This window comes from Pan paniscus, chromosome 18 (assembly GCF_029289425.2).
Source record: "Pan paniscus chromosome 18, NHGRI_mPanPan1-v2.0_pri, whole genome shotgun sequence".
Lineage (NCBI taxonomy): Eukaryota > Metazoa > Chordata > Mammalia > Primates > Hominidae > Pan > Pan paniscus.
Window position 1 is genome coordinate 15,600,500 of NC_073267.2, and position 26,855 is coordinate 15,627,354.

The window sequence follows — 26,855 nt, forward strand, 5'->3', positions numbered from 1 at the left end:
ATTAGGAAGACACTCTATCAGAGAATTACCTCCACTTCCTGACAACATCCAATCCAGAGTAAATGCTCACTTCCTTTAAACTGTCCCCCAAAGCACCTAACACAAGCCCAAATTTTCTTTTCTTTTCTTTTTCTTTTTTTTGAGACGGAGTCTTGCTCTATCACCCAGGCTGGAGTGCAGTGGTGCAGTCTCGGCTCACTGCAACCTCTGCCCCCCGGGTTCAAGCAATTCTCCCGCCTCAGCCTCCCGAGTAGCTGGGATTATAGGCACCCGCCACCACGCCTGACTAACTTTTGTATTTTTAGTAGAGACAGGGTTTCACCATGTTGGCCAGGCTGGTCTCGAACTCCTGACCTCAAGTGATCCACCTGCCTCGGCCTCCCAAAGTGCTAGGATTACAGGTGTGAGCCACCACACCTGGCCCCAAATTTTCTAATAAGTCCTTTCTAACACCCTCTTACTGATATCTGCCCACAGCTGATTAGGTGCAAGCTAGCCCAGTACCAATCGATAGAAGACGGTACAGACTCACTAAAGTGATATATGATGGAGAAAATTGTCCCCATCCAGACTTCCCTTAGAGAGAAGACCCGGTGTGGTTGGTGGGAACACTCTTGACGCTTCTTTTGGTTAGGGTTGTTGGCCACAAGCAACAGAAATCAACTCTGCCTGACTCAACCAAAAAATGGGATTGTAGAAGGCTATGAGTGGGGATGGGGGCTCAGGAGTCGGAAGGACAGGCTTGGAAATGAGTATGGATCAAGAAAGCCCCAGAGACTGGCCACAGGACCAATCTGGCCAGGAAGCCGCCATTGCTGGACAGCACAAGTCTAATCCCTCCATCCTTTTATCTCTGTCATTTGCTCTGTGGTCAAAGGCTTGGACATGAGCTTCTGATTGGCTGAGTCTGAGGAAGTGGGGGTGCTCCCTTGTTGAACTTCTCTAATAATGACTGACACAGTGAATGCTTTCCCTAAAACTAGGGTTTGGAGGTTGAGCAGCCAAAAATTCCAACTTTTTTCCATTACAGGAGGGAGACACAACCCCACCCAAGACCATGTGTAAATAACAATAGGTAGTCTCTAAACAGCCTTCCATGGCCAGGAACGGTGGCCAAAGAAGGTCTTCTTTGACAGAGGTCAAAGAAGAGGGTGGGGGCCAGGCACAGGGGCTCACGCCTGTAATCCCAACAATTTGGAAAGCCGAGATGGGAGGATTGCTTTGAGGCCAGAAGTTTGAGACCAGACTGGGCAACATGGTGGAACCCCCTCTCTATAAAAAATATAAAAATTAGCCAAGCATGCTAGGGCATGCCTGTATTTCCAGCCACTCAGGAGGCTGAGGCAGGAGGATGTCTTGAGCCTGGGAGATTGAGGCTGTGGTGAGCCATGATCAAGCAACTGCACTCCAGCCTACATGACAGAGCAAGACCCTGTTTCCCTGTCACAAACAAACAAACAACAAACAAAAACACATACACATAAACCCCGTCGTTCTAAGCAAAGTGAGTCCTGCTATCTGCAGGATTTTGATTTTTTTCAAGAGCATTATGCTGAACTGGTATCAGAATTAAATTGCTTGGAACAATTGTTCCTGGATCAAACTGAGGGTTGGGCTGCTTATTCTAGTGACCCAATAACGAGATGCAAATAAACTGGGAAAGGAGGGAGTTTCTATTTCTGTTACCAGTTACAGGGAAGAAGCCTGGAAAATACCACCAGACCAACTCAAAATTACAAAGTTTCCCAGAGCTTACATACCTTCTAAACTATATGTCCAAGTGTAAGTGTGCGTTCACCTAAAGACCTAAATAATCAGCTTCTTCTAGTCTAACTAAGGTCTGAGTCCTGAAGACCTTCCTCTGGAGCCTCAGTAAATTTACTTAATCTAAATGGGTCCAGTTGCTGGGGTGATTACCCTTATCTTATCTCCTGCTAAATCATGGAGGTTTGGGGACTTCCTTCACACTCCCAATAAACTTGTTTGTGGAGGCCTGGGGAGTTTCCTCACACCCCCAATAAAACTTGTTTAATCCTAAACGTGTCCTGTTAAGAATTCCCTCGTTATCTCGTCATGTTTCAAGGCCCAGGAAAGGCCTGAGCAGAACTCTTGGAGGATTTCTGTTACATTCCAGCCTTTGTATAAGGGCACTGGCTCTTTTAGCTTTTTTTTTTTTTTTTTGAGACAGAGTCTTGCTCTGTCGCCCAGGCTGGAGTGCAGTGGTGCGATCTCTGCTCACTACAACCTCTGCCTCCTAGGTTCAAGCGATTCTCCTGCCTCAGCTTCCGAGTAGCTGGGATTACAGGCATGCGCCACCGTGCCCAGCTAATTTTTGTATTTTTTGTAGAGACATGATTTCACTATGTTGGCCAGGCTGGTCTTAAACTCCTGACATCAGGTGATTCACCCGCCTCTGCCTTCTAAAGTGCTGGGATTGTACAGGCGTGAGCCACCATGCCCAGTAGGCTCCTTCAGCTTTGTTTTTTTCTTCTTCTTCTTTTTTTTTTTTTAGTGACAGAGTTTTGCTCTTGTCGCCCAGGCTGGAGTGCAATGGCAGGATCTCGGCTCACTGCAACCTCCGCCTCCCAGGTTCAAGCGATTCTCCTGCTGCAGCCTCCCAAAGTAGCTAGGATTACAGGTGCCTGCCACCACGCCCAGCTAATTTTTTTTGTATTTTTAGGTGAGACGGGGTTTCACCATGTTGGCCAGGCTGGTCTTGAACTCCTGAACCAGGTGATGCATCCGCCTTGGGCTCCCAAAGTGCTGGGATTACAGGCATGAGTCACCGCCTGCCCAGCCACTTTCAGCTTTTAATGTTTAACTTAACCACACAGTCCCTGCTGAAATAGCTGTCATGGAGGCCTGTGTTAGTGAGACCTGACCTGCCACACAATGAAGGAGATGTTCTTCATTGAGATAATGTGGGTGTCCGAATCAGGATCCACAGGTCAGTGTCCCAGCTCCACCATCGACTAGCTGTGTGATTCCGATGGAGCCACTTAACCTCTCTGAGCTGTGGGATCTTCCTGTATAAAAGAGACGACCACGCAGTGCCCACCTCAAACAGTGGTTATCAGGATTGAGATGATCTGTGTAAAGCATTTAGTGCCTATGAAGCACTTCTTAGTGTATAAAGCACTTAGGGTGTAAAAGGTGCATGGTAAATTCTGTTTGTCGCCCGGGCTGGAGCACAGTGGCATGATCTTGGTTCACTGCAACTTCTGCCTCCCAAGTTCAAGTGATTCTCCTGCCTCAGCCTCCCGAGTAGCTGGGATTACAGCTGTGCACCACCATGCCTGGCTAATTTTTGTATTTTTAGTAGAGACGGGATTTCACCAGGTTGGCCAGGCTGGTCTTGAACCCCTGGTCTCAAGTGATCTGCTGGTCTTGGCCTTTCAAAGTGCTGGGATTACAGGTGTAAGCCACTGCACCCGCCCTGTGCGTGGTGAATTCCGAGTAAATGGTAGCCAAAATCATTGTCATCATCATCGCCACAGGTAACCTTTTCCCCAAATAATACTCAGCTTCTCTTCTAAGTAAACGTTGAATAAATACTTTAGAGTGTTGAAGAAGCACCCCTAAATCTGCCCACTTGTTGATTCTAGCCAGTGATGTTAAATTTTTAGGAATCTGGAGAACCAGTTGTTCAACTGTGGGTAGCTCAAAACCTGCAGCAGTGGGAGTATTTACACTGTGGAAATTGGCAAATGATTCACAGCAAGGCTTCTACCTCCCTCCCCTGCTTCCAGCCAGTTAAACATTCCCCAGCACATCACTCGTTCTAGTCCTAGCCTGCCCTACTTTGGGGCATCCAACAGAGATTACTTGCGTTTTCTTTGTGGTTTATCAAGCCCCAGGGTCTCGCTTGCCTACAAAGGAGACCACTAATCACTAGCATGCTGAATAAACATGAAGTTGACTTAAACATTAATTTACTTATTATCAAAAGCTTATCTGCTTCTGCTGGTGCAATGACTCTGATGGGAATTGCCAGTGGTGATGGTAGATAGGTGATGGCTTCAGAGAAGTGTGCTCTGTGCTTTGGCAGGAGCAGGGCTAAGCTGAGACTGTGGTCCTAGTGGCCCAGTCCATGGGCTAAGCAGGAATGGGTGGGAAGAGGGCAGGGGAGGCTTCCCCAGGGCCTGCAGATTGTGTTCTTAAGATTTTTTTCCTTCAGTCCTTAGAAGCTCAGCTGAAAGGAATGACTGCGGCCGGATGTGGTGGTTCATGCCTGTAATCCCAGCACTTAGGGAGGCCGAGGTGGGCAGATCACCTGAGGTTAGGAGTTCGAGACCAGCCTGGCCAAACTGGTAAAACCCCGACTCTACTAAAAATACAAAAATTAGCTGAGCATGGTGGCTGGTGCCTGTAATCCCAGCTACTTGGGAGGCTGAGCCAGAGGAATTGCTTGAACCCAGGAGGTGGAGGTTGCAGTAAGCCAAGATCAAGATCACACCACTGCATTCCAGCCTGGGCAACAGAGCAAGCAAGATTCTATCTCAAAAAAAAAAATGGAGTGATTGCTTTAAAATTCTTAAACAGGGCCGGGTGCGGTGGCTCACGCCTGTAATCCCAGCACTTTGGGAGGCAGAGGCAGGCGGATCACTAGGTCAAGAGATGGAGTCCATCCTGGCCAACGTGGTGAAACCCTGTCTCTACTAAAAATACAAATATTAGCTGGGCGTGGTGGCAGGCACCTGTAGTCCCAGCTACTCAGGAGGCTGAGGCAGGAGAATTCCTTGAACCCAGGAGGCGGAGGTTGCAGTGAGCTGAGATCACGCCACTGCACTCCATCCTGGTGACAGAGTGAGACATTGTCTAAAAAAAAAAAAAAAAAATTCCTAAACAGGAGGGGCTTAGGGCCAGCCAGTTGGTCACATGAAACAATCAGGGGACTTACCTTAGAGCTGCCTTCGCAGTAGGAAGTCCATGGTTTTTAGTGAGATTTGTGTCGTACAAATTAATTAAAATTGCATAGTTTCTATCAAGTTTTTTTCTTACACTTTCCACAAAATTGGGAAAAATGTCTATTTCCCATTTCTTTATTTCATTTTCTCTTATTGCTTCTATCCTACCTGATATTTCCCATTTCAAAAGCACCTTTTTTTTTTTTTTTTGAGATGCAGTCTTGCTCTGTCGCCCAGGCTGGAGTGCAGTGGTGCCATCTCTGCTCACTGCAAGCTCCACCTCCCGGGTTCACGCCATGCTCCTGCCTCAGCTTCCCGAGTAGCTGGGACTACAAGCACCTACCACCATTTTTTGTGTTTTTTAGTAGAGACGGGGTTTCACTGTGTTAGCCAGGATGGTCTCGATCTCCTGACCTCGTGATCCACCGCCCCCCCCCCTCGGCCTCCCGAAGTGCTGGGATTACAGGTGTGAGCCACCGTGCCCGGCCCAAAAGCACTTTTTAAATGTTGAGGTGGTTTGAAGGCTAATGGAAATTACGAGGTGGGACTAAAACCATTCCCTGCCATCTCCAAGAAAGCCTACTCCTTGGAACTGCCACTGGTTGAAACCTTTTTTTTTTTTTTTGAGACAGAGTCTCACTCTGTCACCCAGGCCAGAGTGCAGTGGCACAATCTCAGCTCACTGCAACCTCTGCCTCCCAGGTTCAAGCGATCCTCCTACCTCAGCCCCGCAAGTTGCTGGGACTACAGGTGCCCGCCACCATGCCTGGCTAATTTTTTTTTTTTTTTTTAAGTAGAGACAGGGTTTCACCGTATTGCCCAGGCTGATCTCAAACTCCTGAGCTCAAGTGATCCGCCTGCCTCAGCCTCCCAGAGTGCTGGGATTACAGGCATGAGCCACCGCGCCCGGCCTGAAAGCATTTTAGAAGGCTCCTGACTGAAAGAACGGGATAAAGTAACGGGGTATGGGAACAGAAGATGACAGCCTGGTATATCTGGGTGACATACGTAGGCAGTCTGTTGTAGTGGCAATTGTCAGGGCTCTGGAGTTAGACTGTCTTCTTTCAAATCTTGCAAGCTGTCTGATCTCGGGCGATTTACTTAACCTCTCTGAGACTTCTGTAAAGTGGAGAATAAGAATACCACCCTACAGATGATGAGGATTCAATGAGATTGGGCTGGATACAAATCAGCTTTTGTTGGCATCAGCTTGAGAGGAGGGATGGACTTGGGAGTGGAGAGGGTGGATTTGGGGGAGAGGACGCCGCACAGTGGCAGGAACTCGCAGCAGGTGACTGAGAGTGGAAGGCACAAGAGAGCTCAGATGCTGAGCCAGCTCAGAATAGAAACGGTATTGATAGCAGAATGCAAAGCAGTATCACTCGAATGAGGGATGTTTAATTGGATTTCTCCAGGGCTGACTCACCGCCTTTGATAGATGCGATTGCCCTCGTGGTGTCTATCATGAGACTTGAAATTTTTCCACCTGCACCTGCAGTCTTTAGGCCTTGTTTCAACAAAATGCAGTACTGTGTGTACCCTCCATGCCTGCCAGCCTTCCTTCCTTCCTTGTGTATTTACTGCAATGTGTCAGGGACGGGGTGATGTGCTAGAACCATGAAGGAAAAAGGCAAAGTCCCTTAAAGGAGGTGCAGTCTATTGAGGCAGGAACACAAATGCCTAGATGGTTCTGGAATGCCTAGATGTCAGTGGGATAACAAGGGGGCTATGGCTGCAGGAAGGAAGAGGACCTGATGTACCTGAGGGCATCAGGAAGATTCCAGAAGGAGAAGGGATTAGTGAAGCTGCAGAGCAATTAGTTTGAGACAAAGATTTCTGAGCTGAGGGAGGAGTTGGGCAAAGGCTTGAGTGCAGGAGTTCAAGAGAACTCCTTGGGGCCAGGCTTTACACAGGGATGCACATAGGCTGTGTACCAGTCTGTTCTAACACTGCTGTAAAGATACTACCCGAGACTGGGTCATTTATAAAGGAAAGAAGTTTAATTGACTCACAGTTCTGCATGGCTGGGGAGGCCTCAGGAAACTTGCAGTCATGGCAGACGGCGAAGGGAAAGCAAGTACGTCTTACGTGGCGGCAGGAGAGAGACAGCACAAGAGAAAATGAGTGTAGGAAGTGCCACATTTAAAACCAGCAGCTCTCTTGAACTCCTGCACTCAAGCGATCCTCCTGCCTCGGCCTCCCTTAGTTCTGGGATAACAGGCAGGAGCTGCTGTGCCCACCTGGAGCTTAATCTCTGTTCACATCTTTAATTATTCTGGGCCAGCTTAGCCAAAGGCCTTAGGGGTAGGGTTAGGGACACCAAGGGCCAGTCTTCTATCCACTTCACAGCTCGCTGGGCCCTCCAAGGGAAGGACTATGTGTCTCATTCTAGGCACTGGTAAGAGTCTGGGGGAAAAAAATCAAAAATAACAAATGGACGCGGTGGCTCACACCTGTAATCCCAGCACTTTGGGAGGCCGAGGTGGGTGGATCACTTGAGGTCAGGAGTTCAAGACCAGCCTGGTCAACATGGTGAAACCCTGTCTCTACTGAAAATACAAAAATTAGCAGGGTATGGTGGTGTGCCCCTGTAATCCCAGCTACTCAGGAGGCTGAGGCACGAGGATTGCTTGAACCTGGGAGGCAGAGGTTGCAGTGAGCTGAGATTGCACCACTGCACTCCGGCCTGGGCGACAGAACGAGACTCCATCTCAAAAAAAAAAAAAAAAAAAAAGAAGAAGAAGAAGAAGAAGAAATGAACTCACAACACTTACTGTCTCCTTCAAAGGAGCGAAGGATGTGCAGAGGGCTAAGTGCGGTCCCAGAAACTGCCAGGTAGCATCAGTGAGCACGTGCAGGAAATCTGTTGGCCAACCTTGCATGCACTGGGCACAGCCCAGTTCCCTGCCAGAGCCCAGAGAAGAAAACAAGCTCTGGTCTCAGTCGAAGCAGTGGGGTGGGAAGAGCCCTGCTGTCTCGCCACATGGCCTTGGTAGCTGGCCTATGTCTCAATGTCTCTTGAAAGTGAAAATAGATCAGGAGGGCTGACACGTAGTAGGCGCTCAAGAACTGTTTTCTGGATGAGTCAGTGAATTGGTGAACAGCATTCACCTCTCTGGGCATTGATTTCTTCATTCATGTAAGGTGAGAGCTCTTCTAGCTGCAGAAATTTCTTTAGAGCCAGGCACAGTGGCTCACCCCTGTTATCTCAGTACTTTGGGAGGCCAAGGCAGGAGAATGGCTTCAGCCCAGGAGTTTGAGACCAGCCTGAGCAACATAGTGAGACCCCCATCTCTACCAGACATTTTTTTTTGAGATGGAGTCTCACTCTGTTGCCCAGGCTGGAGTTCAGTGGTACGATCTCAGCTCACTGAAACCTACATCTCCCAGGTTCAAGCAATTCTCCTGCCTCGGCTTCCCGAGTAACTGGGATCACAGGCATGCACCACCATGCCCGGCTAGTTTTTGTATTTTTAGTAGAGATGGAGTTTCGCCATGTTGGCTAGGCTGGTCTTGAACTCGTGACCTGAATTGATCCACCTGCCTCGGCCTCCCAAAGTGCTGTGACTACAGGCATGAGCCACCGTGCCTGGCCCAAAACATTTTTTAAAAATTACCGAGGCGTGGTGGCATGCGCCTGTAGTCCCAACTACTTGGGAGGCTGAGGCAGGAGGATTGCTCTAGCCCAGGAGGTCAAGGCTGCAGCGAGCTATGATTACACTCCTGTACTCCATCCAGCTTAGGCAAGAGAGAGGGAGACCTTGTCTCAAAAGAAGAAAAAGAAAAGAAAAGAAACTTCTTTAGTCTCTGAATACTTGCTAAGTTTCTTTCTGAAGACCAAAGTTCAGCAAAATATTTCTGTAAAGGGCCAAGTACTAAATACCTTAGGCTCTACAGAGTGTACAGTCTCTGTCGTGATTACTCACCTCTGCCACTGTCGGGAAAAACAGCCACAGACAATGCCGAAATGAATGGACATGACTTCGTTCCAATAGCATGTTATTCACAGATGCTGAACTTTGAATTTCATATAATTTTCATTTATCATAAAATGTTATGATTTTGATTTTCCCCAAGTATTTAAAAATGAAAATTAAACTATTCTTAGTTCGTGAGTTGTACCAAAACAGGCAGTGGGCCAGATTTTGACTGTGGGCTGTAGTTTGCCAACCCCAGCTAAAGATTGAGGAGCAAACGCATCTTCCAGGAATTCCTTGGAGCGTCTTAGACAGAAGGTCAAAGGGAGAGTGCACTCTCTCCTTGGTGTGGAAATACTGATCACCATGTCTTCCAAGCTGGGTTTCATAGACACGTCTCCATGCCATGCTCTCACTCTAGAACCTAAGATGGCTCCCATGTTAAGGTTCTTTACAACGCAGACACATATGTCCCTGATATGTCCTAATTGGGCAGACTCTTCATTGTCACCTACCCTGGCATACCACACCCATTCCTAATATTTGTCTCAGCTCCCCCTTCTCTCTGAGTGCCTGGAATCTTTTCCTGACCCCTCCAAGTTGTGCCCTCCCCTGTAAGTTGCATCTCGATTTAAGCAGCCTTCTCCCAGACTATCCTGATCTCTGTCTTCCTTGAACTCCAGTCACTGGCTGGAGCTTTCACAGTCCCAGTCGAGAGCATGGGCTCAGATCAGACTGCCCGAGTTCAAGTTCCTACCACTTACTCTGTGACGCTGAACAAGTTCTTTATCCTGTCTAAGAGATAGTAATAATAGTCCTTACCTCATAGAGTTGCTGCAAGAGTTCACTGAGATGATTTGTGTAAAATGCTTAATCCAGAGCCTGACACCAATCATATGAAAGCATTCAGTAAGTACTAGCAATTATACTTCTGTATTGTTGGATGTTTTTATAGTGAGACCATATTTATGTAATATTTGTATAATTGTTTAAATAGACCAAGCTGGGTGTGGTGGTATATGCCTGTGTTCCCAGCTACTTGGGAGGCTGAAGCAGGAGGATCCCTTAAGCCCAGGAGTTCAAGTCCAGCCTGGGCAATATAGTAAGACCCTGCCTCTAAAAAAGAAAAAAAAAAAAAAGGACCAAGTATTCTTTTTTTTTTAGATGGTGTCTCGCTCTGTCACCCATGCTGCAGTGCAGTGGCGTGATCTCAGCGCACTGCAAGCTCCACCTCCTAGGTTCACGCCATTCTCCTGCCTCAGCCTCCCAAGTAGCTGGGACTACAGGTGCCCGCCACCACTCCCAGCTGATTTTTTGTATTTTCAGTAGAGACAGGGTTTCACCATGTTAGCCAGGATGGTCTCGATCTCCTGACCTTGTGATCCGCCCGCCTCGGCCTCCCAAAGTGCTGGGATTACAGACTTGAGCCACCGCGCCCGGCCAGGAGCAAGTATTCTTTTAGGTCTAAAACAAAGGTAACTAAGCAATACTGGTGTTTGTTTGTTTTGAGACAGGGTCTCACTCTGTCAAGGCAGACAGCTGGAAACCCACGTCAAGAAAATTGACTATTTTCAAAAATCAATCCTTGCCTCCCAGGTTGGAGTACAGTGGTGTGATCATGGCTCACCCAGGAGCTCAACCTCCTGGGCTCAAGTGATCCTCCTACCTCAGCCTCTCTGGTAGCTGGAACCACAGGTACACACCACCAGGCACAGCTAATTTTTTAATTGTGTAGAGACAGAGTCTCGCTATGTTGCCTAGGCTAATCTCGAACTCCTGGACTCTATCGATCCTCCCATCTCAGCCTCAAAGTACTGGGATTACAGGCATGAGCCACTGTGCCTGGCCATAATTTTTTTATATCATACATACAGAAAAGAGCAGTATTAGTAGTTGTTATTGTAAGAAAAATGAAAACTAAGGCAGTCTAGAAAGCCCTTGGAAGAGAGAAGAATAAACTGCGCTTGAGGAAGTTGACATTTGTTTGGGAACAGAGTGGGAACAAGGGTCTTGAAGAAGGTGACATTTGTTTGGGAACGAGTGTCTGACTGCAATCAAAGGAAAGGCCAGTGTGACAGGTGGATGTAAATCCATAGACCATTAAAATGGCCACAGAGAGAAAACAGACATATTGGCCTTCCAGGGTTCAACATGAGGGCATTCCCTTCCTATGTACACTGGCAGGCACCTCTCCGGTCCCTTGGTCCCCAGCAAGATGCTGAGAAATTGCTGAGGCCAGGGGCTCCCTGGACACTTATCAACACTTATCCTTACCCAGGGATAGCGTTTAAGCTCATGAATCCTACAAAAGCTGAACCAATGCACATGTTTATCATCTTGGAACCATTTGATTTGGGGAAATTGTAATAGCACATGCTGGCCAGGCACGGTGGCTCATGCCTGTAATCCTAGCACTTTGGGAAGCTGAGGCGGGTGGATCACCTGAGGTCAGGAGTTCGAGACCAGCCTGGCCAACATAGTGAAATCCCCTCTCTACCAAAATACAAAAATTTGCTGGGCATGGTGGCAAGCGCCTGTTATCTCAGCTACTTGGGAGGCTGAGGCAGGAGAATCGCTTGAACCTGGGAGGTGAGGTTGCAGTGAGCCGAGATCCCGCCATTGCCCTCCAGCCTGGACGACAAGAGCGAAACTCCATCTCAAAAAAAAAAAAAAAAATAGCATGTGATGGTGAGATACACATTTTGCACAGAAATGTTGGCTGAGATAGTCCAGGAGAGTCTCTGTGGGCTGACTTTTTACCTAGGGTGGAGGAGTGGATGGAAATGGCTGTTCCTACACACCCACGCTGCCTGTGCAAAACCGTGGGCTGCCTGCACCACACACACAAGCCTGTTTGATTCTCATACAACCCCAAGACAAAGGTGTAATCCCTTTTCAACAGTGACAGCACTGAGGCTGAGAGCAGCAAAGTAGGTCATAGCTAGTCAATGGGGGTACTGAGATCTGCATTGAGATCTGGCTGTGTCTAAAGTGGGTTGTATCCTCTCTGTGCTTGCAGAATGGGGCTCGAGGGCTCATCTAAACCCCTCATTTTATTTATTTATTTTTATTTATTTATTTATTTATTTATTTATTTATTGAGACGGAGTCTCGCTCTGTTGCCAGGCTGGAGTGCAGTGGTGCAATCTCGGCTCGCTGCAACCTCCACCTCCCAGGTTCAAGTGATTCTCCTGCCTCAGCCTCCTGAGTAGCTAGGACTACAAGCACGTGCCACCACACCCAACTAATTTTTGTATTTTTAGTAGAGACAGGGTTTCACCATGTTGGCCAGGCTGGTCTCGATTTCTTGACCTCGTGATCCGCCCTCCTCGGCCTCCCAAAGTGCAGGGATTATAGGCGTGAGCCACCGTGCCTGGCCCAGACATGACATCTTTTTCTCACCTGTCTTAAGATGCCTGCAGCCTCTGTAACTTATTTTTAAAAGGAGACAATAAAGACTATTCTTAAAAGTCAATCCTTGCCTCTGAAAACCTGCCTCTGCCTTTGTCGTGGTCTCTGCTGGGTTTCCGTTAGGCTGCAACTCAAGCTGCTGATGCCTCCGTTTCATGTCGTTTTCACAAACATTTTGTAAAGCAGCAGCTCTATTATTCCAGCAGGGCCTGATCACGTCTCCGCACCCAACGCTGATAAAAATGACCCACTTTCCCCTATCGTCCCAGCGTGAAAGGCCAAGATGCTGAATGACATGGGTTGGCTTTCTTTTCCTTCCGAACATTAATCAGGTTCTTGAAGATAACATCTCTCTCTGGAACGAGCCGGCAGCAGCAGAGTTTGATTTCCAGGTTCAGCCCTAATGGTACAGAGACCTGGACTAATGTGGCTTATTCAAAGTTCCAGCCATGCTTCTAAAGCCTGGCTTATTCGAACTTCCAGCTATGCTTTTAAAGCACTTTGCATGAACTATTCACATGTCTTCTGAACAATATGATTTAATGGCATTGGAAAATCATCATGATGTCATGCTTGCAATCAGCAGGACAGCTGTTAAGTATGTCTTGATCCAATACACATTAAAAATGCACCTATCCACACACATGTATCTGTTAAAATGTCTTCAGCTGCAAGTAACACAGCATCCGACGACTAGTGTCTTAAATCTTCGGTGACCAGCTGTCTCTGTTTGCCTGGGACTGAGAGGTTTCCAAGGATCTGGAAATTGCAGTGCAGAAACTGGGACAGCCCCAGGCAAACCAAGTCAGTTGTTCACACTACTTAAGTCATAAGGACATTTAATATTTACTTGAGGCTGGACACGGTGGCTCACACCTGTAATCCCAACACTTTCGGAGGCTGAGGCGGGTGGATCACGAGGTAAGGAGTTCAAGACCAGCCTGGCCAAGATGGTGAAACTCCATCTCTCCTAAAAATACAAAAATTAGCCAGGCGTGGTGGTGGATGCCTATAATCCCAGCTACTCGGGAAGCTGAGGCAGAGAATGGCTTGAACCTGTGAGGCGGAGGTTGCAGTGAGCCGAGATCATGCCACTGCACTCCAGCCTGGGCAACAGAGCTAGACTCCGTCTCAAAAAAAAAAAAAAATTTGACTTGATAAGCAGTCCAGATGCAGGTGGCCCGAGGGTCAGTGGGGTGGCCCCAGGATGCTATCAAGGGTCTGGCTGTTTCCTCTCCTCCCCTCTGCCCTAGATAGCGAACCTGTCCCCTTCTGCCCATGTGTAGTAAGCCAATCGCTGTTATGATGGATTTGGCAAAAGAAAAGAATTTATTCACACCAACGCAGCCAAGCAAGGAGGCAGGAGAAAAGGTCTCATACTTGCCTCCCTGAAGATGGAATTTAGGGATCTTTATGGAATAAAGGAGCAGGGTGGTCTAAAGTGTGGGAAGAGGTGATTGGAGGCAAGGAAAAGTGAGGTCATTGGCAATCCGCACATACATAGCCAAGCTTCCTGGATCTTCATAGGGTGCATGTTTAGAAAATGGCAGCATTAGCATGATCTCAGGGAGTTTTGGGCCCTCTGACGTCAAAAGGTCACTTCTCCAGCATTTGCACAGGTTCAGTTGAAGGGTCATTGATCTCAACAGGTTCGAACTGGACAAGAGCTGCCTCCATAGTCCTGAAAAACAACTTTAAGCAACCATTACTGTAGTCACGTGTCGTAGCGACATATATGTAACATATGACATATATGTACCATAATGACATATAGTGACATATGTAAGGAAGCCAGTGGGGGGGGGGTTAGGTATATATCATTTGGCTGCTTGACTTTTAGCTATATAAGTTTTAAGACCAGCTAGAAGTAAGTGGTTAAAAGCAAGCAAGGCAAGTTAAGTTTGGTGGGCTTCATCAGGTTCGGTTTCGCCATTCTCACATGAGTGGCTGTAGGAGCTTAGGACCAGGACAGGGGAGAACCGAAGGCCCTAATTATCCTTCCCAGAAGCCTGCCCAAGCGGAGTTTCTCTTAAGGGCTTTCTCTAAGCCCACCAAACTTAACTTGCCTTGCTTGCTTTTAACCACTTACTTCTAGCTGATCTTAAAACTTATATAGCTAAAAGTCAAGCAGCCAAATGATATTTAACTAAACCTTCCACTGGCTTCCTTATATATGTCACTATATGTCATTATGTTACATATATGTCATATGTCACCTATATGGCACTATGACACATATGTGACTATGGGAATGGTTGCTTAAAGTTGTTGTCTTACATTTCATTGGCCCAGAGTAGATGTCATAGCTACCTCCACTTGCAAGAGAGCCTGGAAAAGTGAGTGTCTAGCCAAAGCAAATGGGATTCTGTGACTGGCTTCCATCAAGGCAGGGCAGGTTGCCTCCTGGACAAATTAGAGCTCTGGGAGAAAGGGGGAGGGGAAGGTCTACAACCAATCATGCCCGCTGCAACTCATGGAGCCACATGGAGAGGAGACAACACGGTGAAATTGTCAAGAGCAGGAGCTAGGGCTGAATCTGGAAGGCCACTTACCAGTACAGAGCTTTGGGTGTGTTGCTTAACCTCCATGTACTCATCTGTAAAATGGAGCTAAAAACAATGTTTCTCTTCCTGGACTGCTGTGAGGGTCTAGAAGAGTTTATGCACAGAAAGTGCATTTACATGTAAATGCTCCGTAAATGCTGACTTCTTGTTTGCCTTAATGGCAGAACCCATCCTTCCATATTCCAGAAAAAGACTTGATTTTTAGTTACGTGAATGGACACCTAACCCTGATGGACAGCTTGGGGTCGGGGGACAAGCTTCTTTCTTGGAAGGATGTTCAAAGGACCATGAAGCTTTTGGTTTTGCCAACTGGAGTTTGTAAGTTGAAGAACAGAGCTGAGTAATTCAGGACAGGGGTGTCCAATCTTTTGTCTTCCCTGGGCCACATTGGAAGAATTGTCTTGGACCACACATAAAATACACTTATAGTGACAATAGCTGATGAGCTTAAAAAAAAAATCACACACACAAAAAAATCTCATGTTTTAAAAAGGTTTACAAATTTGTGTTGGGCTGCCTTCAAAAGCCATCCTGGGCCTAATTTGGACAAGCTTGATTTAGGACCTGATGGTCCTTCTTTGGCGGAAGGTGTGTGGAGGAGGTAGAGAGAGAGAGAGAAGAGATGAGGCATGAGGAAAACAGAGCCATCTCATAGGGACGTTGATGAAGTCCTGCAGCGTGAATCCCGTCAGCAATTCTGTAGAGCTCCACCTCGCTTGTCAATGGGTTGTGGGCTTGGATCTTTTGGGAGGATTCAATGACATGCTAAGGGCAGCCTTGGAGGTGGACAAAGGGCCAGGGCAAAGGCCCCCAGGGCAAGCCCGCCACCCTTAGGTTACATGGAGGAAAAAGATTGCTGTGAAATACACCAGAACCCTCGGAGTAGAAGTGGCCTCTGCTACACGTAGGTCAAGGTTTTGCATACTTTCATCTTCCTTCTTTGTACTTGTTTGTATTTTCCAAAATTTCTACAATGATTAGGGATCCATTCTACAATCAGATAAAAATGCCATTTACAAACTTTTATTGGCCAGGCATAGTGGCTCATGCCTGTAATCCCAGCACTTTGGGAGGCTGAGGTGGGTGGATTGCTTGAGTCCAGGAGTTTGAGACCAGCCTGGGCAACATGGCAAAACCCCTTCACTACCAAAAATACAAAAAATTCTCCAGGTGTGGTGGTGCCTCCCTGTAGTCCCAGCTACTCTGGAGGCTGAGGAGGGAGGATGGCTTGAGCCCAGGAGGCAGAGATTGCAGTGAGCTGAGATTGTGCCACGGCATTCCAGCCTGGGTGACAGAGCCAGACTCCATCTCAAAATAAAATAAAATAAAATAAATAAATAAAAATAAAAACTTTTACAAAGAAGAGTATAAGCACTGAAAGCTATTTTTAAAAAGGTTTTACTTGTTAGCTCCATTCCTCAGAAATAGTGCTTCTTCCACATCATTTTCTCTTTCCTTTTTTCTCTGCTGCTTTTTTTTTTTTTTTTTTTTTGAGACGGAGTCTCGCTCTGTTGCCAGGCTGGAGTGCAGTGGCACGATCTCAGCTCACCGCAATCTCTGCCTCCTGGGTTCAAGTATTCTCCTGCCTCAGCTTCCTGAGTAGCTGGGATTACAGGCGCCCACTACCAACCATGCCAGGCTAATTTTTGTATTTTTAGTAGAGACAGGATTTCACCAAGTTGGCCAGGATGGTCTTGATCTCTTGACCTTGTGACCTGCCCACCTCAGCCTCCCAAACTGCTAGGATTACAGGTGTGAGCCACCACACCGGCCATTTTTTTTTTTTTTTTTTTTTTTTTGGAGAAGGAGTTTCACTCTGTTGCCCAGGCTGGAGTGCAGTGGCATGATCTTGACTCACTGCAACCTCTGCCTCCTGGGTTCAAGCGATTCTCCTGCTTCAGCCTCCTGAGAACTGGGGATTACAGGCATGTGCCACCACACCTGGCTAATTTTTATATTTTTAGTAGAGAAAGGGTCTCACCATGTTGGCCAGGCTGGTCTTGAACTCCTGACTTCAAGTGATCCTTCCACCTCGGCCTCCCAAAGTGCTGGGATTACAGGTGTGAGCCACCGCGCCCAGCCATTCTCTGCTTCTTTCTCACAGCTAATGATGATAATAGTAAAGGCCAAGGGTGGTGGCTCATGCCTGTAATCCCAGTGCTTTGGGAGGCTGAGATGGGAGGATCACTTGAGGCTAGGAGTTCTAGACCATCTTGGCCAACATGGCAAGATTCTGTCTCTACAAAAAATTTAAAAATTAGCTGAGTGTAGGGGCATATGCCTAAAGTCCTAGCTACTTGGAAGGCTGAGGCAGGCAAATCCTTTTACCCCTGGCGTTCGAAGCTGCAGTGAGCTATTGATTGCACTGCTGAACTCCAGCCTGGGTGATAGAGCCAGACCCTGTCTCTAAAAAATATAATAATAGTAGATAGCATTTACTGGGCATTTGACTGTGTAGGTCCCAGGCACTGTGCTTAATGCTTGACGTGCATAATAATCCCAGCAAATAGTACTGCCATTATTCCTATTTAAAACATGACGGCTAGGTGCGGTGGCTCACGCCTATCATCCCAGCACTTTGGGAAGCTGAGACAGGTGGATCACCTGAGATCAGGTGTTCGAGACCAGCCTGATCAACATGGTGAAATCTCGTCCAAAAAAAAAAAAAATTAGCTGGGCCTGGTGGTGCATGCCTGTAATCTCAGCTACTTGGAAGGCTTAGGTAGGAGAATCACTTGAACCTGGGAGGCAAAGGTTGCAATGAGCCAAGATTGCGCCATTGCACTCCAGCCTAGGCAACGAGAGCAAAACTTTTTCAAAAAAAAAAAAAAGATAAATAAATAATTAAAAATGAGTTAGGTGAGACAGAAAAGGAAGTCACTGTACCATGGCCCTTTCAGCCAGAGTTGTTTGGTGCCAAAACTCTGCCTCCTAATCACTACCTGTCTCTCCTTTTGTCCTTTCTCCATCTTCTCCTCTCTTACCTCTCAAAAATTATCAATAATTTGATAATTCTGTGGTTAGAATCCAAGATTCCTCAACTTCAGTGTGATTGACATGGTGGCTGGCTCACTCTCTGTTGTGGGAGCTGTTCTGTGCACAGTAGGATGTTTAGCAGTGTCCCTGGTCTCTACCCACTAGATGCCAGTAGCAACCACACCCCTCCCCAACACACACTCAATTATAATAACCAAATATGTCTCCAGGCATTGCCAAATGTTCCTGGGGACCAAGATTGCCTTGATGTAGCCTGATCTCTGCAAAAGCACCTGGAGTCTCTCCAGTTGAACAATCACTGATAGAAACTCACCGGAACAGTCTGTGCCCTCCCGGCAAGTCCACGCTCATTCGAGGCAGCTGTCACCTGCTAGGACATTCCAGGGCACGGCTTGAAAAATGCTTGGCGTGCCTCTGACAACAAGAGATGCAGGCTGAAGCAAGGCATTCCTGCCTCTTGTCCTGAAACTGGGATGCTGGCATTAGAATGGACAGCATGAGTTGTTCTTGAGTGGCAAAAGGCAAGGGGTCCTGCTGTGGTTTGTATGTCTGTCTCCTCCAAATCTCATGTTGAAATTAGTCTGTTCTCGCATTTCTATAAAGAACTACCTGAGGCCGGGCGCAGTGGCTCACACCTGTAATCCCAGCACTTTGGGAGGCTGAAGTGGGTGGATTGCTTGAGCCAAGGAGTTGGCAACCAGCTTGGGCAACATGGTGTAACTCTATTATAAAGAAACAAAAAATTTTTTTTTTGGGACGGAGACTCGCTCTGTTGCCCAGTGCAGTGGCGCAATCTTGGCTCGCTGCAACCTCCACCTCCTGGGTTCACACCATTCTCCTGCCTCAGCCTCCCGAGTAGCTGGGACTACAGGTGCCTACCACCACGCACGGCTAATTTTTCGTATTTTTAGTAGAGACGGGGTTTCACCATGTGAGACAGGATGGTCTCGATCTCCTGACCTCATGATCTGCCCACCTCGGCCTCCCAAAGTGCTGGGATTACAGGTGTGAGCCACCGTGCCCAGCCAGAAAAAAAAATTTTTAAGCAGGCTACCTCAGATTGGGTAATTTATACAGAAAAGAAGTTTAATTGACTTGCAGTTCCACTGGCTGTACAGGAAGCATGGCTGGGGAGGCCTCAGGAAACTTACGATCATGATGGAAGGCGAAGGGGAAGTCTTACGTGGCTGGAGAAGGAACAAGAGAGCAAAGAGGGAGGTGCTACACACACTTAAACAACCAGATCTCGTGAGAACTCACTATCATGAGAACAGCAAGGGAGACGTCCACCCCCATGATCCAATCACCTCCCCCCAGGCCCCTCCTCCAACACTGGGGATTATGATTTGACATGAGATGTGGGCAGGGACACAGATCCAAACTACATCATAGGCCAGTGGGAGGTGTTTGGGTCACGGGGGTGGATCCCCCATGAATAGATTAAGCTCTTCCTGGGAGATGGGGGTGAGTCTGTTCTCACTCTTTTAGTTCCTGGACAGCTGGTTGTTAAAAAAAGCCTGGCACCTCCCCCTCTCTCTTGCTTCCCCTCTTGCCCTGTGACTTCTGCACACATGAGCTCCCTTTCACCTTCTATGAATGTAGCCAGCCTGAGGCCCATGCCAAATGTCCCATCTTCCAGCCAGCAGAATCATGAGCCAAATAAACCTCTTGTCTTTATAAAGATATTATTTCCTCTTCATTAAAGAACAGCTTTTCTAAATGTTGGGGGAAATGTCCATAGTCATTACTCAATCAAAACTTGTGTTCCCATAAGCCTAAGGACCATTCTAGATTTTTTACATGTTTTTGTGTGTGTGTGTATCCATAAAATGCATACATAAATTTTTTTTTTGTTTTTAAGCATTCACCCAAACAAAAAATCACAGGTAAAGCCATATTTCTGAGATGCCATTATTCCGAGCAAAATAAGAGATAATCACTTCAAGGTAAATTGAAAATTTTCCTGAAGCCATACATTTCAAGTGAAATAAGTAATTCTAAATAGGACAATTTAAATTGGATAATTTTAAAGCGTTTATAATTGGTTTATTTGCAAAATTCCTGAAAGGAAAAATTTTATCACTGCCATCACAGCAGGTTTCCACATCCAGATGAGGAAACAAGACAAATGCTAGTGTGTTTTAACTAGCTAAACAAAACTAAGTTAAATGAACATTTAAAAATTTCCCTAGTGGGCCATTCCTTAACAAAATGTTGAAATCCCTGTTGCTACGTTGACTAAAAGATCATGTTGAATGGAATATGTAAGACTTGGCTCATAGAAACCTAATCAGATGGTTAGAGATGCTGGCAGTTTAGGACCTGCTGCCATAAATGTGTGAACAACCTTTTGTAATCTAACCTGTTGACCTGCATGTTTTTTCTTTACCCCAGCTCATTCCTTACATGTAGCCTCAATCTTCAGTTTGCTTTACTGGTTCAGCAAAAGCCAGGAAGAACAACTTTGTAGTAATCAGAATGTTATCCAACTGTATATTGTTTACTTTATCATAAATACTGGTGAACAGTGGTTAATAAATAGTTTTATATTCCTTTATGAAAAAAAAAAAAAAAAGCAGTCAGCCACAGGCATTCCTTGATAGCAACACTCAACGGACTAAGACAGGGCCCCATGCTGGTATACAGATGGCACTGCTGAAAGGAGTCAGCAGCCCCGGCCCTTGATGGAGACGCTGAGGAACGAGGCAGAAAGATCAGTGGACTCAGACTTCGAAGGGTCGATTTCTAGTTCTGGTCCTGCCCCCATGAGCTGTGTGTACTCAGTTGAGCCTCTTTATCTGTTTGCGCATGAGTAAGATGAAAATATGATTTCTGTCCTCTGGTTTTTCCTAGGATAGTTGTCAGGAACAAAGTAAGATACTGGCTCCAAGCTGACCCACTACATCCCTTACCTGCTTCAGTCTTCTTTGTACCATCTGAAATACTGTATTTGGGTTTACCTTCTGTCTCTGCTAGCAAAATGTCATCTTCCTGAGGGCTTGGTCTTCTTTGCTGTTGCAAGCCTCAGAGATGACAACAATGCCCAACATAGTAGATGTTCAATAAAGACGTGCAGGCCAGGTACAGTGGCTCACACCTGTAATCCCAGCACTTTGGAAGGCCAAGGCGGGAGGATCACTTGAGGCCAGGAGTTCAAGACCAACCTGGTAAACAGCAAGACCCCATCTCTATGAAAATTTTAAAAATTAAAAAAAGTATGAGCTTGGCATGATGGCTGCACAGCTGTAGTGCCAGCTACTTCGGAGGCTGAGGTGGGAAGATCACTTGAGCCCAGGAGTTCAGGGCTGCAATGAGCTATGATTGTGCCTTGGGTGATACAGCAGGACCCTGTCTCAAAAAACAAAACAAGAACAACAAAGACAAAGACATGCAGAGTGAATGTGAACCTATGTATCACGGGGAAGCTATTTGAAGATACATCTCAACAGCTATGGAAATATCAAGCCCTTTGTACACAGTGATTCCACTTCTGAGAATCTAAACCCCAAATAATCCAGCATGGAGAAGAAGCCTTAGAGGAACTGATGTTCATCCTGCAGTGGCCAAAATTGCTCAAACCTGAAAAGCCAGCCTTAGTAATCAAGATGAGGGTGTAATTAGCACAATCCTGATGAATCTCATTTGTGAAATTGCAGACAGCCATTACAAATATTGTTTACAGCAAGATGAGTTAATTTTTGTAGCACACACACAAAACCATAATGTGTAATGCAAAATTATAATGTGTAATGCAAAACTAGGTTGCAAAAGCAACCCAATTCCTGAGATGACAGGAGCCAGCACCCACTGTCCCCCATGGCCACACTGTTGGTAACGTCACGCATGATCTCTCTGGAGGGCAATTTGGAAATTCCTACTACAATGTAAGTGTTCATGTCACTAGACCCAGCAATTGCATTTCTAGGAATCTATCCTAGAAATGTATTAGGAAACAACCCAGATGTCTATGAATAGGGGAATAGTTAAATAAATTATAGTTAAATAGATCACTGTATTATCAGCTGAGTGCAGTGGCTCACGCCTGTAATCCCAGCTACTAGCTACTCTGGAGGCTGAAGCCAGAGAATCACTTGAACCTGGGAGGCAGAGGTTGCGGTGAGCCAAGATCACACCACTGCACTCCAGCCTGGGTGATACAGTGAGACTGTCTAAAAAAAATAAAAATAATAATAAATTTAAAAAATAAAAATAAAATAGATGACTGTATATCAATATAACGGTATACTATGCAGCCACTAAATATGTGGAGATTTGCATATACCTATATGGAAAGATGATCAAGACTATTAAAGATTATTAAATTGAAAAAAGCAAATTGCAAAAAATTTTTGTGCAATAACAATGGTGTCATATATGATATTATAAGCATATGCATTTTTTTTAAATCTGGAGGAGGCTGGGTGCAGTGGCTCATACCTATATCCCAGCACTTTGAGAGGCTGAGGTGGGAGGATTGCTTGAAGCCAGGAATCCAAGACCAGCCGGGCAACATAACGAGGTCCCTCTCTCTACAAAAAAACTGTTTAAAAATTAGCCTGTAGTCCCAGCTACTCCGTAGGGGCCGGGGTTGGGAGGGGTTGTGCAGAGGTGGGAGGATCCCTTGAGCCCAGGAGTTCAAGTCTGCAGTAAGCTATGATCACGCCACTGCACTCCATCCTGGGCAACAGAGCGACACTCTATCTCCAAAAATAAAAAAAAAAAAATTAAACATTTTCAAAATAAAAATAATGTTTTTAAAAAATCCAGAGGAATACATACTAAACCGTTGACAATGATTCTCTCCGAAGGACAGAGGGAGACTTTCCTCTATGTTGTGAATTTCTGCAGTGTTTAAAAAACGTAAACTTTAGCTGAAAAACAAAACTGAATATGCCATATGAACCCACTCATATAAGCAAACCAAAGTCAGGCACATGAAGACTGGAAGGAGCTCTATCGAGGTGTTATTAACAGTGACTGATGGCCAGGCACCGCGGCTTATGCCTGTAATCCCAGCACTTTGGGAGGCTGAGGTGTGCAGATCACTTGAGGCCAGGAGTTTAAGACCAGCCTGGCCAACATGGTGAAACCCTGTCTCTACTAAAAATACTACTAAAAATACAAAAAAAGTTAGCTGGGCATGGTGGCAGGCACCTATAATCCCAGTTACTTGGGAGGCTGAGGCAGGAGAATCGCTTGAACCCGGAAGGTGGAGGTTGCGGTGAGCCGAGATCATGCCACTGCACTCCAGCCTGGGCAACAGAGTGAGACTCTGTCACAAACAAACAAACAAACAAAAAACAGTGATCATTTCTAGGTGGTGGGATAATTGAGCAGTGTTTGGCTTTTTCCTTTTGAGGGAAAACCTCTACAATGAGCACGTATGGCCTCTTCAAAAGATAACCCGCCTTTAATAGCTTCTTTGTGTTAACCGGGTGATGCTCAGGGTGTAATGCTCTGCTGATGTAACCTGCTGTTGGTGGTGTCCTGTTTCCCCAGGATGGATGACATCCAGCTCTGCAAGGACATCATGGACTTGAAGCAGGAGCTGCAGAACTTGGTCGCCATCCCAGGTAACCATTTACAACTTCACCTTGTGCTAAACAGGTGCTTGGGGGCCCCCAGCCTGGCCCATCTGTACGCCTGGGTCTGGAAGACAGAGCCTCATTCTTGCAATGCAGTGCTCCCTGACTGCATGTGTCAAACACAACTTCGAGTCAGGCAGACCTGGGTTCAAGTCCTAGTGAATTCTGGTCACCTTCTTGTCCTTGGACAAGTCACTGTACTTCTCTGAGACTCAATTTCTCCTCCTCTGAAAATTGGGTAGTAATAGTAAGAGGGCCTAATTCATTGAGTATAAATATCCTAAAGAGGCTGGGCACGGTGGCTAATGCCTGTAATCCCAGCACTTTGGGAGGCTGAGGTGGGTGGCTTACTTGAGGTCAGGAGTTTGAGGCCAGCCTGGCCAACATGGCAAAACCCCATCTCTACTAAAAATACAAAAATTAGCCGGGTGTGGTGGCACACACCTGTAATCCCAGGTAACCGGCAGGCTGAGGCAGGAGAATCACTTGAGCTCGGGAAGTGGAGGTTGCAGTGAGCTGAGATTGTGCCATTGCACTCCAGCCTGGGCAACACAGCGAGACACTGTCTCAAAAATATATATAATTAAATTAAATTAAATATCATAAAAATCAGTGAGATGATGCAAACTAAGTGCTTAGCTTGATATTTGGCCTCAAGAGTCCAGTAAATATTAGCAATTATGACCATTATTATCCTACTTGGGAACAGATGAAGTGTGTACAAACTCTAACTTTGAAGTCACCCCAGATTTGGTAGTTAATAATGCCTGACTTATTTGGCATCTTCTCCAAAAAATTTTCCCCTGCCCATCAGGCTGGGTTAGTTGCCCTCTGTGGGGCTTACCCTTATCAAAATGCTAGTCCCAGGCCAGGCATGGTGGCTCACGCCTGTAATCCCAGCAGTTTAGGAGGCTGAGAGGGCAGATCACTTGAGGTCAGGAGTTTGAGAACAGCCTGGCAAACATGGTGAAACCCCATCTCTAGTAAAAATATGAAAATTAGCCAGGGGTGGTGGCGGGTGCCTGTAATTCCAGCTACTCAGGAGGCTGAGGTGGGAGAATTGCTTGAACCCAGGAGGTGGAGGTTGCAGTGAGGTGAGATCTCACCACTGCACTTCAGCCTGGGTGACAGAGCGAGACTCCGACTCAAAAAAAAGAAAGAACTGAGTAATTTATAAAGAAAATAAGTTTAATTGGCTCACAGTTCTGCAGGCTGTACCAGAAGCATGATGCTGGTGTCTGCTCAGCTGCTGGAAGGCCTCAGGAAACTTATAATCATGGCGGAAGACAAGGGAGCAGACATGTCACGTGCCCAGAGCAGGAGCAAGAGAGTGAGGCGGGAGGTGCCACGCACTTTTAAAAGACCAAATCTCATGAGAACTCACCATCACAAGGACAGTACCAAGGAGGATGGTGCTAAACCATCATGAAAAACCTCCATCATGATCCAATCACCTCTCATCAGGCCATGCCTCCAACACTGGGGATTACATTTCAATATGAGATTTGGGCGGGGACACACATCCAAACTATATCAGAATGGATGCTGCTGATTGGTTGGGGATGCAATCATAGGTGTGTGAAAAATGGTTCTCAGGGGTGCTAAGTCCACTTCTGGGTGGCAGGTCCACGTGGATCATCATTCATCAGAAATGCAAAACCTGAAAAGATATCTCAAAAGGCTGATCTTAGGTTCTGCAATAGTGATGTTATCTGCAGGAGTAATTGGGGAAGTTGCGAATCTTGCGACCTCTGGAATAATGGCTGTAGTCATTTATGTCTACACCTTAGCAGAATTCAGCCTCCTCCCATCCTTCTAACATGGGGGCCTTTTATTAGCTTTACAAAGGCAGTTTAGTTGGTGGGAAAGGTTATAATCATTTAAACTATAAACTAAATGTCTCCCAAAGCTAGCATGGCCTAAACCTGGGAATGATTAAGGGCAGTTTGGAGGTTAAAGGCAAGATGGGGGTTGGTTAGATCAGATCCCTTTCACTGTCCTAATTTTCTCACTGTTACCATTTTTGCAAAGGTGTTTTCAAATAGGCCAGATAAGCACCCACCATTACCCTTGACTTGAATGTTTTTGCCATGCTGTCAGTTCAATAACTATGTCCCAAGAGGCTGTTCTGCAGCAAGCCCTGAACCTAGGAGCCGGGCTTGCAGTGATGAACAGAGAACGGTTCTCCACTCTCAAGGAGCCCCCAAGTTAGCAGAAAGAGACTGGGCCCAGCACACAGTGGGTGCCCATAAGTGGCAGTTATTACTGAGCTGCAAGTGCAGCATGATGAGCCTTAGAGCAGCGTTTCCCAACCTTCAACTATTGACATTTGGGGTTGACAAATGTCAGTATCTTCCTTGGGCGTTGATCATTTTTTGTTGGGGGTACGGGGCTCTGTGTTGTGTCTTGTGGGATGTTGAGTTTCATCCCTGGCCTCTACCCACTACAGGCTATTAGCACAACGTACCTCTCTGCTACCCCTCAATGGTGATGTTACCTGAAAGGGATCCTGATCCAGACCCCAAAGTTCTTGGACCAAGAGCAAGAAAGAATTTAGGGCGAGTCCGTAAAGTGAAAGCAAGTTTATTAAGAAAGCAAAGGAATAAAAGAATGGCTACTCTGTAGGCAGGGTAGCAGCTTGGGCTCCTCGATTGATTGTACTTATAGCTATTTCTTGATTATATGCTAAACAAGGGGTAGATTATTCATGAGTTTTCTGGGAAAGGGGTGGGCAATTCCCACAACTGAGGGTTCCTCCCCTTTTTAGACCATGTAGGGTAACTTCCTGATGTTGCCATGACATTTGTAAACTGTCATGGCGCTGATGGGAGTACCTCTTAGCATGCTAGTACCTTATAATTAGCATATAATGAGTAGTGAGGACGACCCGACGTCACTTTCATCGCCATCTTGGCTTTGGTGGGTTTTGGCAGCCTTCTTTACTAATGCTGTTTTATCAGGAAGGTCTTTGTGACCCGTATCTTGTGCCGACCTCCTCTCTCATCTTGTGACTTAGAATGCCTAACCTCCTGGGCATGCAGCCCAGTAGGTCTCAGCCTTATTTTACCCAGCTCCTATTCAAGATGGAGTCACTGTAGTTCAAACCCTTCTGACAGTGACAACCAAAAATGTCTATAGATGTACAGATGTTGCTGAATGTACCCCAAGTGAGGTCAGGGGGGTGTGCAACATTGCCCTATGAAAGGAAAATAAAGTCCCAGGACCCCAATTCACTATACCAAAAGGAAAAGTTAAGCTTGGGAACTATGAGTCATACAAAAACCTACTTTTTTTTTTTTTTTTTTTTTTTGAGACGGAGTCTCACTCTGTCCCCCAGGCTGGAGTGCAGTGGCGCGATCTCTGCTCACAGCAAGTTCCGCCTCCCGGGTTCATGCCTCAGCCTCAGTCTCCTGAGTAGCTGGGAGCCTGTAGGCACCTGCCACCACGCCCGGCTAATTTTTTGTATTTTTAGTA

General features: G+C 46.4%; 1 protein-coding gene across 1 annotated transcript in view; it reads left to right on the forward strand.

Annotated features, from left to right (window-relative positions):
* Nucleotides 1–26,855, forward strand: part of BMERB1 (bMERB domain containing 1) — a 158,016-nt gene that overhangs the window by 114,036 nt on the left and 17,125 nt on the right. The window contains exon 3 of the mRNA XM_034951184.3: nucleotides 23,296–23,369. Within this exon, the coding sequence (XP_034807075.3) occupies nucleotides 23,296–23,369 (74 nt within the window). The remainder of the gene's footprint in view (nucleotides 1–23,295; nucleotides 23,370–26,855) is intronic.